At 42.0% G+C, this 17,891-nt stretch overlaps 2 protein-coding genes across 2 annotated transcripts; one reads left to right on the forward strand and one right to left on the reverse strand.

The window, feature by feature from the left end:
* Positions 1-313: 313 nt before the first annotated feature.
* On the reverse strand, positions 314-5,021 carry abcb8 (ATP-binding cassette, sub-family B (MDR/TAP), member 8). Its single transcript, XM_076021620.1, has 16 exons — positions 4,709-5,021; positions 4,031-4,355; positions 3,773-3,928; positions 3,298-3,392; positions 3,108-3,213; positions 2,861-3,022; positions 2,626-2,711; positions 2,344-2,441; positions 2,136-2,241; positions 1,994-2,027; positions 1,773-1,909; positions 1,578-1,672; positions 1,359-1,492; positions 1,120-1,267; positions 776-1,026; positions 314-685 (listed from the first exon to the last, which is right to left on the reverse strand). The coding sequence occupies exons 1-16, from the start codon at positions 4,810-4,812 to the stop codon at positions 602-604; spliced, it is 2,121 nt and encodes a 706-aa protein (XP_075877735.1). The 5' UTR covers positions 4,813-5,021; the 3' UTR covers positions 314-601.
* A 67-nt stretch (positions 5,022-5,088) lies between these two features.
* atg9b (autophagy related 9B) lies at positions 5,089-16,064 on the forward strand. Its single transcript, XM_076021619.1, has 14 exons — positions 5,089-5,848; positions 5,979-6,022; positions 6,331-6,395; positions 6,907-7,077; positions 8,851-8,992; positions 9,316-10,064; positions 10,213-10,366; positions 10,562-10,741; positions 10,828-11,073; positions 11,245-11,477; positions 11,592-11,685; positions 12,295-12,379; positions 12,735-12,895; positions 13,394-16,064. The coding sequence occupies exons 1-13, from the start codon at positions 5,740-5,742 to the stop codon at positions 12,875-12,877; spliced, it is 2,415 nt and encodes an 804-aa protein (XP_075877734.1). The 5' UTR covers positions 5,089-5,739; the 3' UTR covers positions 12,878-12,895; positions 13,394-16,064.
* Positions 16,065-17,891: the final 1,827 nt, after the last annotated feature.

Here is a 17,891-nt window from a genome sequence, read left to right on the forward strand (position 1 = left end):
GGAATGTTTAGCTATGATTCGTTTTAAACAGGCACATCCTGTGGTTACTGCTCACCATCAAGCAAGAACGGTGGCACTGTTCAAGAAGCAAAAGCAACCAGAAAGGCCACACCATATCATAATGTCAAGCACTTGGCTTTTGTGTTGACTAATAAAAATAAAAATAAAAAATCTCTTCATGGACATCATTTAACTTAACAAATGTACTTGTCTCAAATGATATATGTCCTAACCTGAAACGGTCAACTACTCATGAAAACAACATTGCATTGTTTGATACCCAAGTTTAATCTATTCATCCACAATCAAAAGAGACAGTGATGAAGTGGTGCTTTTATTCAAGTGTAATACTGTACAGTAGTGTGATATGTTAATCGCTGTATGCCCATCCACTTGGTCCATGTATTATATTTAATTGCATAAATATAAGATCCTATCGTATAAAACCAGACAGAGTTCTAGCAAATCTATGCAGACACATTTTCTCTGGGAACCCGTTTCTATGAATTTCATTAAAGAAAAACAAAAAAAAAAACTCCAGTATTCATAGTAGTCTTATCATGGAAGTCAAGAAGCCTTTTGTTCATTTCAGGCCTTCGGTTCATTTCTGGCCTTCGGTTCTTTGCCGGCGGATAAGATCGGAGTAAAGTCCACCTTTGCTCAGCAGCTCCGAATGAGTCCCAGCCTGAAGAGAGAAGAGAACGTTATTAGATAAGTCATGAATTTACATCTGCGGGTGGAGGCAAGACCCGCCTCAAACACTCGGCTTCCTAACCTCAACGATGCGGCCGTTGTTCATGACGCAGATGAGGTCGGCCCCTTGAATGGTGCTGAGCCGGTGGGCTATGATGAGCACGGTGCGGTCCCTTGTGGCTCTGTCCAGTGCCTCCTGCACCACCCGCTCTGATTCAGCGTCCAGGGCGCTGGTGGCCTCGTCCAGCACCAGGATGCTGGGGTTCTTGATCAAGGCGCGGGCGATGGCGATACGCTGCTTCTGGCCGCCCGACAGCGTCACGCCTCTTTCACCTGTGGTTCCCCCCCGCCCCCAAGAGTGTTGATCTTGAAATTTACGTGCCAAACAAATGTAACCCTCCAGAATGTTGGACAATAATCACGCACCAACGAGTGTGTTGTAGCCATCTGGGAAGCCTGTAATGAAGCGGTGAGCGTTGGCCTGCTTAGCCGCATTAATGACTTCGGCATCTGTGGCCTCCGGTTTCCCAAAGCGGATATTTTCCATAATTGATGATCCAAATAAGACCGGCTCCTGTGCAAACACACAACGGAGGGAGCCGTGAGAATTAAACAGCTATTAATAAGTACTGTCGACTGTTTCAGATTTATCAATCAGCCAATACCTGATTGATAAATCCGATGACTTGCCCCCTCAGCCAGGACAGATCGAGTGTGCGGATGTCCAGGCCGTCGAGCATGACCACACCACTGGTGGGGTCGTAGAAACGCTCTAGCAGGGAGGCCACGGTGGATTTTCCTGAAGGGAAATAATGAACTCTTACTAAACACAAAACATCACATTAGCCACATGGCAGCCATACATGTCATTTCATAAGAATTACCTCCTCCAGATTCTCCCACTATGGCAACAGTCTTAGACGGAGGCAGCGTTAGGTTGAAGGTCTTCAGGACCTGATGTCCAGGTCTGGTTGGGTAGCTGAAGCACAAGAAGAAATTGATTGCTTTGTAGAGTTACCGAGTTACTGTAAAATGGCACGAACTCTTGAAAAAATTTTTTTTCTTTTTCTGGAAGGAACCTGAAAGAAATGTCCATGAAATCCACCCTTCCGGTTAGCGAATGGTACGGAATGCGACCTCCTCCTGAGATCCGGATGGTCGGCTTCAGAGACAGGTACTCGAAAACCCGAGCCCCTGAGCTGATCCCTCTCACCATCTGCAGCAAATGCGACAGATTAACCGGGATGACAAACAAGAATCACTTTTTTTTTTTTTTTTTTTTTAACGTTCCGTCACTCACTTGTCCAAACAGGATCGAGATGCTGGCCAAAGACCTGGGCATGAAGAAGGCACACTAAGCAACAACTTTCCACCAGCAACAGACACACATCTTTGAATGTCAAGAAAAAGAGAAAGATTGTGGAACAAGCGTTGTCTTTTACCTCTGAACAGTCTGTGAGGCGATTAGGAAAGACATGAGGTCCCCAGCCGACATTTCATTATTACTAATTAAAGTCCCTCCAGCGAAAATAGTGCCGAGGACGATGCCTGTTCATTGAAAAAAATTTAAAAAAGAGAAAAAAATCATCAACAGGACGATACCACAAGCTTTGTAGTATCTTACAGTCTGCTCTGTCTGCTCCGGCTCACAGTTAAGGGCAACGTTTGAGAGTCCTTGGAAAACTGCTATCCCAGCACCGAGACTCTCATTCATTTCACAGGATTTTTCAACTTCGTACGCATACAGCCTGCGAGGGAAAATAAAAGAACATTAGTCATTATGAGCATAATTACAAGACAATTGTGCTGACGAACGCGTCGAGCTCCCACTTAGGTTAAAGGAAAGCATCATTAAGAAAACATAAATCTTAACTGCTTCCAGAATAATGTTGGCAAATAAAGCATGTATTCATATTTTTGACTGTTACTTACTGAAGCTCCCGCTCCTCCATGGCAAAAGCCTTCACTGTCCGCACGTTGCCAAGTGCCTCATCTGCCACCCCTGTTGCTTTTGCCACCTTTGTCAACATAATGCATGAAGCTCACTTAATTCAATTGGAAAACAACCAGCTTGGTTTTCTTTGCAATAGAACATCTGGTTTAATGATGTGCCTTGTGATTTTGCAAGCCTTTTAAGATTCTGAGTGAGGCGGCAGCGCTCCGTCACCTGTTCTTGCGCTCTGCGGGACAGTTTGCGGAGAAAGGAGCCAATGAGAGCGCCGGCGCCCACAAGGCAGGGAAGCACAATCACCGTTAAGCCCGTGAGTTTGGGGGAGATGATGTAGAGGGAAACAAAACATCCCACCGTCTGTGTGACACTACGAAGGCCCTGCAAGCATGGAAACCAGGTGTTACACAGCTTAAAATTTAGAGTTTGCTACCTCACAACACAAATTTAAAACAGCACCTCATACCTGAGATATGACCAGTTTAAACGATGACTTGAACTCCTGGATGTCAGCTGTGAGACGGTTCACCAGCAGTCCAGTTTTATTGGCATCAAAGAAGGCGACATCTTGCCTGAGAACAAAGGAAAAAGAAAAGACGCTGAAGAACATCAGGCTGCAAGCCTTTGCATTTGTCCTGTTTTATGTGATTTTGTACCTGAGTAGGGATGCAAAGAGGGTTTTCCTCATGTCTGCCGCCACCCGCTCTCCCACCCTTGAAAGCAGGATGATGTAGCCACTGGTTAACAATCCCTGGCAAATAACCAAAGATACAGCTGTGAAATCTGTTGTGATGTTGACTTTATGCAGGAGAAAAGTTATCAGATAAAAGAAAGTAAATGGTACTTTATTATCAATCAGTCAATGACATGCCACAGTTTTGCATGCTACATATCTGACAACCACTGAAAAGAAATGTATTATATGCTTCACAAAGTGAATCTAAGAGCATACTGTACATCAGAATGCATTTTATTGTCATTGTGTTCAATGAGCTACTTATTATACATGCAACACACAAGACTCACTGCTGATAAATTGCTCATCAAATTAAGGTTACTTTAGAATATAGCTGAAGTCCCTTTATTTGAAAACCAAAGAGCAATAAATTAATTTTCCTTTCCAAAGCTTACCTGAAGACCATACAGGCCGAGTAATTTCAGTGCGGGGCCTCTGATCTCTTGGACATAACTTGGAGTGTGTTCTCGCAGGTATCGTGCCACAACGTTGACCAGATCCCCGAGCAATAAGGGTATTTTGATATTCAAGATGGCTGCACCAAACGCAAGCTGAAAAAGAAAACACAGGTCAATGCACATTTAAACAGCATCAAGGTAGCATGATTTTTTTTTTTTTTTTTTTTTTTTTTAAGTAAACGGTTTGAATCTCACCACGATGGCGCCGATAAGAGCAAACAACTGGGGTTTGACAAACTCCCAGAGGATGTGCCACTTAAACTCAGGCGCAGTGTGTTTAGATGTGGCTGCCACCGGGATGTTGTTATTCACATCCGCCTCACAGTAGGCCACGGAGGTGACCCATCGTGTGGAGACAGTGAGCACTGCCGGTCCCAGGATGAATCTGAGTGCCACCCTGGGGTGTCTGGATGTTGGACTGGACCGGCAGACGGCTCTCTGGGAGAGGCTCCAGAAACGGCTGACGGCATTTTGGGGCCGCTGCGAGGAGCTGCACGCATTAGACCCAGATGTGTGATTCCTGTATACAGAAGAGAACATTAGAATAATAACTTTTGCCCAAATAAAAAATAACAGTTTTCTTATCAATCAATATTTTGTAAAGGAATTGAAATGTATATATGGGTCATGTACAAAGTCCAGTATTTACTTTAACAGTGAATGTCATGGTGTAACATAAGCACAACAACATTTACTGAGTATCAAAGAAGATACACTTGGTGTCTGCCGATCGTTTGTAATTAAGTGAAAACTGGAACTGTTACTAGTAACTGCTCTAACTCCAGTACCAAATGCCATAACGGCACAGCACAGGTGGACTTTAATACGGCTATACGGGTAGTGGGTAGGAGGAGCTCGGTCATGTTACTGTACCTTAAGACGTTCCTCAAGTCAGCTGTTTTATTGTAACGCGGGTATAACTGCAATGGCCGCACCGCAGCAGTTATGCTTGCTCTACAACACAGTAAATAAAACATGTTTGATTCCTAGTGATGAGTTTACAAGCCCATTAGACGTTGTATATCGTTAAGCCCTGCAGTAATCCACGGGCAACCAGTAGGTTGCCATATTGACTCTGACCCAGAGTGCATTTCTGCGTCTAACGAGGAGGTCATAGATTTGTGATTAACTGTTTAAGACGCAGACCTTTCAATTTTTTTCATAATTGTAATTTTATCATCTATAATTACTAATTTTTCAGCATCTTAGACATGGACCTGCCCCCAAAAGAAACAAAATTTCAGTGGAAATATATGTAATACACTGTAACCGGAAATTGCGTCAAGGAAATGGGATGTGACGTAAATGGTGTTTGTTGACAAAATTTGTGGAAGACAAAAACAGTGGACACTCTCGGCAAGGTGTATTTGAAGAAAGCGACAAAGAGATGTAGGGGCGGGCCGACGATCGCAGTATCTTTCGTGAAAACAATTCAGATTCTCGAGTACCGACCGTCTGGCTCACAGTTGACTTTGAGCCGAGACTAAAGACCCGTGGATGAAAGGACCACGTCTGGACAAAACAAACTGTATCACCAAGGACTGCAAGAGAGGCTGAATCATCAACAGGCTAACTAGCCAGCAGACTGTTACCTCAGCTGGATTGTGGCATGTAACACGTGTAGCCAACGCGTTTTTATTTAGTATTTAGGAGGTCAGTGAGCTTTGTGTTCGGCGGCTTGTACGTATATCAAATGTAGTCGCGCTCGCGCAGCGTTTTCACAAGGTTTTGTCCATCCGCGTTGTTGCTAGCCAGCTAATTGTTAGCCGTTGCTAACGTATGTTGAGCTGAACTCGTCGAGCTGCGGACATGATGCACTAAGGAAGGGCGAGGGAATTCCGCGCGGTACAGCTTTTAGCAAAGAAGTCCGTCAGCTGGGAGAGACCATGAGCATGTGAAGCATAATGGCCAACTTTGAAACATACCAGCAGTACCAGAGAATAGAGGACTTGGAAGAGGAGTCGCCAGCAGGGGAGGAGGATTTACTGCTGCATGTGCCCGAAGGCCTGAAAGGTAAACATGTTTTGAAGACTACATGATCTTTTTCACTTCTGAAGCCCCCCTCACCCCTAAAAAAATATATCTATTATAGCTAAATCCCAACACTATTTCTGGCTCTTTAATTTCTTAATTTCTGTTACAGACTCATGGCACCATATCAAGAACCTGGATAATTTCTTCATCAGGATATCCTTTTTATTATCACCCATTAAGTTAATACCTGTGTGTGTGTGTGTGTGTGTGTGTGTGTGTGTGTGTGTGTGTGTGTGTGTGTGCGCGTGTGTGTTTATTAGTCACTGGCTATTTGCCACATAAATGCAGTCTGAATAATTTGCACCCTGAGTGTCTGTGTTATGTCTGCATATATACTTTGTGTGAATGTCATTGGGGAAAGAACTTGTCTTGTACGCTTGAAGTCTGATTCATGTGTATGTACAGTTGCAGTGCTGCCAATAACTTTGTATTTTGTGTTTTTCCTTAACCAATCTATGCACATTTATCATTTTCATCAAAAGAATGGTTTTTCCTGTATGCTGTTGACTGAAGTCTTCGAACTTGTGTAAGTATTGTGCAATAGTTGATGTGTGTAATTGGAATTGGAATTTGATACGAGCAGGGAAGCTTGTGCATAGTAAGGCACAGGCCTCACTTGCAACTTCAGTGGTGTTCCTGCTGAGTGTGCCCTTCCTTAACCATGGACAGGTTGAGGCATAGAATTGACACCTCAAAGCGTCTACTCACAATTCACATTAAGTCTATTGCAGACAGGATCCTTTTTTGCATTTTATGTCATCGTTTATTATTCATATTTTTAAATTTTTTTTTCACAATTCTTGCACTGTAACTCTGTATGGGAAAACTTTATATCTTGTCATATCATATCAGATCTTAAATAATATGATCTGCAGAATCAACCATTCTCTTTGTGCGCACAAGCAAAACAGGAAAGTTCCATAATCAAATGAATTTTTATTAGGAAGTGCTGTAATGCTAATGATGCTGTAATAGAATAATGATAATAACATGCTTTTGAATCCCCCCCCCCCTTTTTTTTTATCTCATTCCAACAGTCAATTTTTATTTGTGGTCACATTCACAACGTTTCTCGTCACCTGCGTGGATTACGATGTCCTGTTTGCCAATCGGGTTGTCAACCACACTGGGCCAGGCCAGAACCCCCTGGACCGAAACAAGGTTACGATTCCAGATGCCATCCTTCCAACCCAGCAGTGCACTGAAAGGTATCCTGTGTTTCTCTCAGTGTTATGCAATGCGTCAGTGGGTTTTTCCTCTGGGTCATGAATTAAGTTTAAAGGCCAGTTTGTGGAGGGAGACACAGGGATTTTCCTGAACATTCATCACAATCAGACTAATTCTTCTCCACTTCTTGAGTGTCTGCTGATTTTTTTTCTGGTTAAACTGAAATGCGTTTAGCAGCAGCAGTAGCAGCAAGACCTGTTTTAACACAGAATTTTTTTTTCTGAAGTTTTTTAAAATTCCTACAATGCTTCATAACGTGGAGGGTCGTTTGTTGACGCTGCACTGAGCGTGGCTTTGAAAAACAGGGCAATGTAATTGATAGCTTATAACATCACACTGGAACACTCACAAGCTCAGACCAGTGAGCCAACGACCACATGACGGTGCTTGCAAAGAAGGGGAATCAGTCTCCCCAAGCCCCATTTTGTCACATGTCGTCTGCTCAAATTAATCTGAAGGTACACTCCAGTTTTTTCCTTGTTTTCTTCTATTTGTTCAAGGATGATGGCTCAATAGTTGTTTGTATGAATGTTAATGTTGCACAGCAGTTTGGAATTCTAATTTAAGAACAGCTTGTCACATAGTTTGGATCCTATTCCGTCATCTTCATTCCACCCTCTCTGGTTTCCCTTACAAAGCCAAATGCTCTAAGCACAAAATATGTTTTGTCGATTCTATCTCAAAATGACCTGCTATGAAATGCTCTCGAGGTTTAAAGCTTCAAATGACCTTGAAACAGATGTGGAAACTGGAGCGTGTATGTTTGTAGGTATGATGAACAAAGTTCAGAGTGCCTGTTATGATATGTAATGGCAAATTGCACAACTTCCTAACGGCAAAATGACAGCCTCATTCTGAACCTGTAAACAACAGCATTCTTCTGAGGCCTCTACCTCCCAGTAGAGCATAGGCCAATCATGACCCTTTTCCATCCAGCACGGCTTTGGGCAAACAACAGCATAAAGTTGTGGGAAAAAGTTTTCGGACACTCTTACATTTTTATTCAATCCTAATTACTGTCATTAAATATTTGTTAGAGATTTTTTATTGTTATTCAAAATGTTTGGCTGCATCAGATGCACACAAACAAATGGAAATTATTTTGTTGATTCTGGCTAATAGAGAAATGAAAAAAACAAAATTCTTGTACTACTTGTCACGAGCTGACTCTAAGGTAGGACTAAAGATGGAGACCACACATGACTTTAAACTAGAAAATCAATTTTGATTATCTAATATAGAATTAATAAGGTCTGTGTGTCAATTCCACAGTAGTGTGTAAATAAGTCAGTAAAACCGTCTGGTAAAAATCTAAAAAGAGAACTGATCACAGCTTCACACAAACTCAGTACCTTAAGCAGGGAAGGAAAAAGAAAGCTGGGCTCCATTTATCCCGGAGCCTTGCCACCAACGCAGGTGTTGACCAGCTCTCCTGGTGAGCTGCTTCCCAGATCCCTTGCTTCCAAATAGAAAGTAGGTCAAAGGCCAAGAGGTCGTCACATACTGCACTAGTATAAAGTGCTCTTGGAGACTTAAGAATGATTCTTAGCACAATACAGTACATCACAAATGCATAATGTGTCCCAAAACTTTTTTCTACCACTGTAGTGTTGATGCTGTTACCTTTTTATTTGCTGCTTTGAAGTTTTATGAGTGACCGCTTGAATTAAAAAAAGATCCACTGCTGTTTTTATCCATGTCAATGCTCACGCCTGAATGACGCCGTCTAAGTAGCTTTCATTGTTCTTCTCCAGCATACAGAGAGACGGCTGGATTATATTCCTCCTCATCATGGCCGCCATCTTCTGGGTCTATAGACTTGTGAAAGTCTTCTGCAACGTCCTGAGCTACTGGGAGATCCGACAGTTCTATATCAAAGCACTGAAGATCAGAATGGTAAGTGTATAGAGAATTTTAGTATTACTTATTGTAAAGAGACATCTGGATAGCATGAAGATAAACATACCAGAAGTTGATCCGGCAACCATTCTAGACACAATGGCCTGAATTGCTTTGCTGTATTGCACTTTGTCTCACACTGTATTTGAACTTTTTGGGAATCTGCATTTATTCTTTTGCAGTAATGTCTCGCATGTCTTAGTGAGCCAAAGATTTTCCTCCTCTGTAGGCAGTAAAGATTTATTCTATTTTGTAATAAGTTCTGTTCAGTTCAGTTCTCCTCCATCATTATGCACCGTCTCCTTGTCTCCTTGTCTCAGGATGAACTATGCAACTTCACATGGCAGGAAGTCCAGAACCAACTCATCCTGCTGCAGCGCGAGCAGCAAATGTGCGTACACAAGAAAGAGCTGACGGAGCTCGACATCTATCACCGCATCCTGCGGTTCAAGAACTACATGGTGGCAATGATCAACAAGTCGGTGCTGCCAGTGCACCTGCAGTTCCCCCTGCTGGGCAACGTGGTGTTCCTCACCCAGGGCCTCAAGTACAACTTTGAGCTTATCCTCTTCTGGGGTCCTGGCTCACTGTTTCAGAACAAGTGGAGCCTTCACCCCAAGTACAAGAAGAGCGGGAACCGCCTGGAGCTGGCGCAGCAGCTCAGCCGAGTCATTCTGCTGATTGGCTTGGCCAACTTGCTTCTGTGTCCCTTCATCCTGGTCTGGCAGATCCTGTACGCGTTCTTCAGCTACACGGAAGTGATCCGCAGGGAACCCGGAAGCCTGGGTGCAAGACGCTGGTCGCTGTTCGGTCGACTGTACCTGCGACACTTCAACGAGCTGAACCACGAGCTGCACGGACGTTTAGGCCGCGGCTACAAACCCACCTCCAAATACATGAACTCTTTCACGTCACCACTGCTGACCGTGCTGGCAAAGAACATTGCCTTCTTCTCGGGCTCCGTGCTGGCCGTGCTCATCGCGCTGACAGTCTATGATGAGGATGTTCTAACAGTACAGCACATTCTGACGGCCATCACTGTCCTGGGAGTGGTTATCACTATCACCAGGTGAGCTTCCTGAGCTGTGTTTTCCTTCCCCTTTAAGTTAAGCCATCAGTAGGCAAAGTGCTTTTCACTTGTTCTCATTTTTCTTTATTTGATTTAATGGGAATGTTTTTTTTTCTGAATTGTCTGTTTTTCACCTGTCCTGTGCCAGGTCCTTCATCCCAGATGAGCATATGGTGTGGTGTCCGGAACAGCTGCTGCAGTGCATGCTGGCACACATTCATTACATGCCAGATCATTGGAGGGGCAACGCTAACAAGAGCGAGACCCGTGACGAGGTGGCACAGCTGTTCCAGTACAAAGCGGTGAGGGCGGCAGAAACTGTCTGAATCTACTCAACATATTTAAAGACAAAATTGGCTCATATACTCATCCTGGACAAGTTTGAATCGACTTGGTTGCCGTCTCAAAGCACAGATGCTTGGTTGTGAATATCTCATATATGGCAATGTGTGAAGACGTGTTGGGTTTCTTATTCCAAGTTGTTTCTGTCCAATCAGGTGTTCATCCTGGAGGAGTTGCTCAGTCCCATCATCACGCCCTTCATTCTCATCTTCCACCTGAGGAACAAGTCTCTGGAAATCATCGACTTCTTCAGGAACTTCACAGTGGAGGTGGTTGGAGTTGGGGACATCTGCTCCTTTGCGCAGATGGACATCAGGCGTCACGGCAACCCGACGGTATTATTTCACTGCGTTTGCATTTCGGCTTTTATCAGCACCATGATGTAGTTCACATTCATATTAATCTTAACTTGTCTTTACAGTGGACTTCGGGTGCCCAGACTGAGGCCTCCATATACCAGCAGGCTGAAAATGGCAAGACGGAATTGTCTTTGATGCATTTCACCATCAAGAACCCACGCTGGCAGCCGCCTCAGGAGAGCTCTGTGTTTATCAGCCACCTGAAGGAAAAAGTGCAACACGACGCCCAGGGCGGCCCCTCCACCCAGCTGCTGCTTTCACAGGCTCCTCTCTGCACGTCTCTGCAATCTAATGAGTCGGCAACAGGAGTAAGAACTTCTTTTTAGTTTTCAGTTTTAGTTGTTTTTTTTTTTTTCTCAGGCGTTCATTTTAAGATATAAAGCCATTTTTAGAAGGAAAACGTAAACATAAGAAAAAATAACTGCATTCTCAGTTTTGTTCTTCTTTGTTTAGTGTTAATGTCGTTTTGCTCTTTTCAGCCCGAGAGCCTGTTGGCGAGCGTCCTGGCCCACCCAGTCCTGACCGCTTCGGGACTTCAAGGGCGTGACCACCGCTTCATCTCACCCAACACGGCTGCCACTGCTGCTGCCAGTGTCCTGGCCTCTCTCTCCACCTCGCACCATCCCAGTCGCGGCCGCTCTCACGGCCTGATGCCCTCCTCTCTCCCCCCCGAGAGCACCATGTACCGCAGTGATCGCACCGTCACCGACAGGTACTTTCTGCACATCCCAAACACGCATATTGCTGTGTTTATTTAGCCGTTAACATGTTAAACACCTGACAGGATGATTTCAACATTTCTGTTTATTCCCCCTTTTTTTTTTAGTATGACTAACAGTGGCTCCTACATGCGAAGCAACACACTGCACTCGGAGTTTGCCTCAGCAGAAATGAGTCTCCATGCTATCTACATGCATGAGGTAACATTCTGCCGTGAGCTGTTGCGACTGTGGATTTTCTATGTCTTTAATTGTTATTTATTGAAATGAATGAGCACCATTTCCCGACTACTGCTGAGCATGCAGCCAGTTTTTCCAGATGTAAAGCCAGGTCTTGAGCTGTGATCAGGAGTTTGAATAAATCCACAATTGTTATCCTCCTCTTGCAACTCACTTTCCAGACCCATTTCCAGCTTTTTTAAGACCGGGGTAGTTAATTTAGTTAGGATTTTGCCTACCTACTCTAATAACTATAAAATAATCAAAGTAAAATGATTATTAAATGTATTAATTACTTGACTTGTTCAATTTAAACCTAATGTCACGCAGGGCAGGTGTTTCAGACACTCACTTCTCACATTTCTAGGGTGGAGCATATTTGACTTAAAACACACGTTGAAGTAGGATTTTGGTATTTTAATTTATTCATGTTTTTTTGTGGTTCACTTATAATGCAAGTTCAAAGTTTTTTTTATGCCTTGATTGTTCAAGGGCATATGTTTTTAAGTCAGTGAATTGTAGTTTGAACACTGTAGGCTTTCAGCGGATGGTTTAGTTGTGCACTGCGGTGATGCCTGCTTCTCTTGACAGCTCCACCAGCTGAGCTCCCACCCACAGAGACCTTCAGGGAACTGGCAGAATCCACTCCCGCTGAGAGATCTGCATGCACACTCTGGTAAATAACGTGGCTGGGTATTTTCATCTAACCAAGCTGAAGTTGCTATGCAAAATAAACAACTGTTATTTTAAAGGTTGGATGTTCTGCTTTAATATTTATATTAATCTTGCACAAGACAGAAATGTCAAGAAGCAGAACTTACCCTCACAGTAAAGCCAAGCATCAGAGCGGCATGCCTGCTGCTCACTGCAGCTTCTTGCGTGTTTTAAACTTTGTCAACAAGCAGCATAGTCAAATATGGCAACATAATGTCACATTTGTGATGGATTAAAAAAGACAGCCAGGTTAGTGTTAAGTCATTACTTTGTGTGAGGTCGGCAAGGTATGAGGAAGACTTTCTCTCAACACTCAGGTCCCGGCCTCGGCGGCAGCATTTCCACGCCCGCACCTGTCCATCTCACTCGCTGGCAAGAGGAGGAAGAGGAGGAAGATGTAGAGGAGCAGGAGATCAACAGTGGTTCTACTCCAAAATGGGGCACTCAGAGTGGTTTTTGAAGTGCCTCTCGTGATAAGGTACATATTTACCATTCTTTGCTTCTATTTCCTGTGAGACTGCTTGGCCTTGTGCACATGTATGCGTTTTGTTTTTTTGTTTTTTTTTTCCCTTTTAGCCTCTGGCTTGGAAAGTCTTATCTTTAGAGTAGTACAAGGGTATAACTAGGATTGTTTTAGTTATGTCTTATTTATGCCTTTTATTTGCTGTTTCTTTTTGGAGATAAGAGTTGCAACAAAAGAAAAAAAGAAAACAAAATTGGTGTCAAAAGTAAAAGGGAAAGAAAGAAATGCCCAAACAGTCGCTGGTTTTAAAGTGAACTTGTCTGAAAGCTCAAACCTTAGTGACCTATAAACATGTTTACATCTGGACGAAAGGACCAGCTTTTTTTTTGGGGGGGGGGGGGGGGGTAAAAATAAATTTTGCTTATGTGTGCGATTACAACAGTTATTCCATTTATCATTTTTGTCCCCCACTGAATATGTAACCAAAACGTTCTCCTCTCTGTCTTTTTCCAGCGTTTACATTTTACTTTATTCTACGAGCTTTGTGGCCTTAGATTGTCATGGAGAATTTCAGCATGGACCATGTGGTTGAAAAAAAAAAAAAAATCACCTTTCAACATAGGAAAAGAAAAACCACTTTCCCTGCACCTTCACACCTCATCCTGTCACGTCAGGCATCAGGGAAACCATATGTCTTCCGTCCACCTCGTCTCCTCAGTTACTCATACAGGCAAGTTGCACGGAGAGACTCTCTTGCCAAGATCACCATGTGACGGTGGGCACAGGAATCATGCAAGTATCAGATTTTTACAGGCCTAATGGAAGTCGTCGGGCTGTCGTGGTGACTTCAGACTGCGGAGCGAGTTGTAGCTGCCTGAAATATAAGCATCGCCTGAGAAGTGAACTCAATATTTTAAGTTGTGCTATTAGACTCTGAGGATTTGCAAATAGACTTTTGTTAGTTGTGACTCATGCTTTTTAAGGTATCATTTTATACTAAGACACAGTTCTTTTATATATACGTGTATATATATATAGAAGATAATAATTATAAAGAGATGACTGCGTATCTGGCAAAAAATAACTTATGATTTTGACAAATGATCAGCAGGCACATGCTCTTCTTATGCTGCTGTCTGTTTAGTGGTCCTAAATACAGAACCAATTCAGTATTAATATTAACCCAGCGGATGTTTCGACACATCACCTTCCCTAAAATTGAATTGATTGGCCCAAAATACACTTGTGATCTAGAATGTCTCTGAAGGCTGCTTGAGCTGGGAACCAAGTCATCCAAATGCCTTAACACCAATATAAACACATGCATATTTAAATTGTGGTTGTCATTATTACCTCAGTAATAGTAGAGAAGAAAAACAATACTCATTGCAATACCTCCACGTTGTATTTATTCCTGTGTAAATTATCAGTTCATTAATGTACAGATGCACCTTTTAACTACTTTGTGATTTGAAATGGGGAAATGGTCACCCCATTTTTCTTGAACAGCAACTGATCATCAATGTCTGTTTCTTGTTGCCCCCTTCTCCTATTGCAAAACAGGGTGAATTGCTTGTAAAACCATTGCAGTGCACATTTGCATTTGGTATAAGTATCCCTTTTCCCAGAATGCCTGAGAAAAAAAATCGTCCTTGTTGTGAACAGCTTTTTTCTTAGTTTGTGGCATTGGGCTTAGGTTTGCATCGTTCATTGCATGGCTGTTCTCTCAGCATTGGCTTGACTTCCAAATTGACTTATTTATTCCATCCCGTGCCCCAGCTCCCCATCCCTTTTATTTAATTGATTTAGGACCATTATCTATTTAAAAAAGAAGAAATATTTAGGTTATTTGCTCAGACCATCTTAGACTAAAATGTGGTATGTTTTTAGACAAAGAAAGAGATAAAATTGTCCAATTTAATTTAAAAATGTAAAGTCCAGCAGCCTAATGATGAATGGGATTGGCTCTTGGATACAATCTCAATCTGGTTGCAAGAACATTGCTATACTTTGCTTCTTCTTTTCTTTTCATTACTTGCGGCATAGATCACTATAATAACACCTCATCCTCCGTGCTTGCAAGACCTGAAATAATATAAGTGAAACTTTGCCGTTTTGCGTGTTTAGAAACTTTAGTGGGTGCATCTGTGGGAGAAATTTCTTTCAGCAACTGCATAATTAAGCTGATAGGAAATCCGAGTATTTGCACTGATTGACATTAAATATTTTTCTTTAAAATGTGTGTAAATAGGATAAAAGAACTTGCATCAGTTGACATTTTAGAAGAGGCAGGTATCTAAAGGATTTGCTCTCCATCCTGAATAACCTCTTACCATTGTTTGTATATATATGTATATAAAAAAAAAATATTAAAAAAAAACCACATCGGAATCGTGTTGTGATGTCATCAGCCACCTGAAGACACTGTGACCGGGTCATTGTTACCTCTGCTCAGTAAACGTTCGTCTGAAAGGGTGGTTGTGTGGGTTTTTGTCAATCCTCGATATGCATACATGGGTGTCGTTTGCCGCTGTCCGTTTGTGCGGTGACCCTATTATCATAGAGACACTTGAGCTCAGCAGACAGGCTCCACATGTACACCTCTCTGTCATTTTGTTTTCAAGCAGTGCCTTAGTGTTAAGGTTTGGTGTACACCCTTTTTAGAAGCCATCCCGTGGCAAAGGCTTTCCTTTCTCACATTTTAGCAGCACGCCCAGTGTACAGTATTTCAATTTCTGTTGCGTTCATGGTGTCATTAAGTCCTCACGAAATGGGTTGCAAACTTGAGATCTTGTGTCAGTCTGTTGACAGCACACGTATTCATCATGTGTCCAAAGATGCACTGCACTGTTCCTCAGTATCCTCAGAAGAGCAGGAGTCTGCCTTGCGGCTGGCATTGTCACCACAGCCAAGCTTCAAACTGTACTGTGGTTTCTTACCCACTATCCACCAGTCCAAGAATCACAGCGGCTGGAACAAGGTGCTAAGTTTTCATCCTAAAATGTTAAAACATAACGTGCGTGTGTGTTGTTGTTGTTGGTGGTTTTTATTTTGTTCTGTAAATTAAGGAACACTAGCTGAAAAAGTGAAACATGCCAAAAGAACTTGTTTTCTGCACAGCTTTACATTATGTGTTGTTTTCTGTGTGAGAGTAGAGAGGCAAATAAAAAATATTTTGAGTGTATTTAATTATGTCATGTGTGGTTTTGTGTGTGATATTTATTTAAAATAAAAATAAGTTTTAATTTTCGAACCTTTTTTCGGACGAGACTGAAGGGGGGTACATATATCGACCGAATGTTGCTGAGGTTGGAACTGGCAGAGAGAGCAAAGAGATTTATGGATGTAGTAAATAAAAATAAAAAAAATTAAAAAAGTGTGGGAAAAGAGGACGCTGATGAAGGCAAGTGATTGGCTGTGGCCACCCCTATGCGGGAAAATAATTTAATAGACAGTAATAAAATTACATTTTTGGATTCAGTAGCACAACTGTACAAAATGTTGAAAATACTGATGCAAAAAAAACTTTGAAAACTTCATAATTTGGCAACGACTGGTAGTAATCCATCTATAATGCATATGGTACTGTCCTGTTGTTTGTATTTCATTTATTTGCTATTGTAACAGTTCTGGGCATGAATTCCAACCTCAAAAAAAAAAAAAAAATCCCTTCCTCCACCGAGAGTTTGCTAGACATCGCCATCTGCTGTTTATTTTTGGTCATCACTATTTGATGCTGCATGTCTTGCTTCTCACGTCTTCTGGATGTAATCATGACACAACCATGTCCTTTGCTTGAAATGGATAGGAGTCAGATTGAAGGTCATGCAGTGCCACATATTGGGCTCCTGTGTGTGTCTGTCTTTCTGCCAACCACTGTGTTGTATTTCATGTGACGTGTGGGGCTGTTGGCTGGCTAAGAAAGACTTTCCATAGGTGATTACATTCTGTGCTGTGAATTAAATTCACTGTTTGCGTCTCTTTTACTTAACAATTTAGAAATAAAAAAAAAATGCTTAGAAAAACAGAATCTGTGAAATAGAAAATAAGTGACTTGTTTCTGCAAAATGTTTCATTTACAACTTCTGTTTTTTTTTGTGTTACTATTATTGTTGTTGTTGTTGATGTGTACGCTTAAGGTACAACAAAAACTAACAAACAAAAACTGTTGCTCGAACAGGATGAAGCAAAGGCGAATAGCAACAGTAGATTACTGTCTGCTAGAGTTTCGGGAGTTTAAATCAGGGTCCAGGCGACCTGCTGCTGTCAGTCACTGTCGCTGGGGAAAATCCCACTTGGAAAGACAGAGAGAGCATGGAGAAAGAATGAAGACTTTTTCGGTCCCATTTTCTTTTAGGGTCTTTACATTTTATTTTTTAAAAGATCTGCAGTGAATGTAGAAATGCATACATGCAATACATACAAGTGGCAGTCCAATGCAACAGAGTTTGTGTCATGATTATGTCATGGTCAAAGATTGCTCAGTGTTTCCATCATTGCAGCAAGGTAATCGGAGATAACTTTATCTCATTGCCATTATTACTGTGTTTGAACATTCTAAAGTCATAAGCTAATTTTGGAACTGACCACTTGGCCACTGCAGCTGTCAACATGGTGATTACTGAATACATTGTACTATAAGCCAAGGGTCCACTCCAAAACTTCAGATCACATTTACATTCAATCCAAAAGATGGAAATGCGTGCATGCATGCACACATGCATTCATATACGTAAAGTGTATTGACATATACATTATAAACATTTATGTATTCATATAAATTTTTGGTATTTGTTTAAAACAGTCTAGTTTCTACAAATAACAGTGGGGTGTTTTGTTTAAGGAATCAATTAATTTGTCGCAGAAAATGCTGCTATGGTCACTAAATAATTGGATGGATGGATTATGGAAGCACATATATTAAATATTTTTTTATTTTTATGTTCACATTTAAAAAAACAAAAGGTGATGACAACTTTAACAGCTATCAAATCAAGGTTGTATACATTTG

The sequence above is a fragment of the Nelusetta ayraudi genome, unplaced genomic scaffold (assembly GCF_046127955.1).
Source record: "Nelusetta ayraudi isolate G7.1 ecotype Tasmania unplaced genomic scaffold, CSIRO-AGI_Nayr_v1 ptg000011l, whole genome shotgun sequence".
In the NCBI taxonomy this organism is placed as follows: domain Eukaryota; kingdom Metazoa; phylum Chordata; class Actinopteri; order Tetraodontiformes; family Monacanthidae; genus Nelusetta; species Nelusetta ayraudi.

What these genes read in the sequence shown, in the direction of transcription:
- abcb8 (XM_076021620.1), bottom strand. Translation starts at nt 4,812, where the DNA reads ATGTTTTATTTACTGTGTTGTAGAGCAAGCATAACTGCTGCGGTGCGG. An exon ending in CTCAAACGTTGCCCTTAACT is followed by an intron (nt 2,242 to 2,343) that starts GTGAGCCGGAGC and finishes TTCAATGAACAG; the next exon opens with GCATCGTCCTCGGCACTATT. An exon ending in TTCATGGACATTTCTTTCAG is followed by an intron (nt 1,673 to 1,772) that starts GTTCCTTCCAGA and finishes CTTGTGCTTCAG; the next exon opens with CTACCCAACCAGACCTGGAC.
- atg9b (XM_076021619.1), top strand. Translation starts at nt 5,740, where the DNA reads ATGGCCAACTTTGAAACATACCAGCAGTACCAGAGAATAGAGGACTTG. An exon ending in TGGATAATTTCTTCATCAGG is followed by an intron (nt 6,023 to 6,330) that starts ATATCCTTTTTA and finishes CAATCTATGCAC; the next exon opens with ATTTATCATTTTCATCAAAA. An exon ending in AAGCACTGAAGATCAGAATG is followed by an intron (nt 8,993 to 9,315) that starts GTAAGTGTATAG and finishes TCCTTGTCTCAG; the next exon opens with GATGAACTATGCAACTTCAC.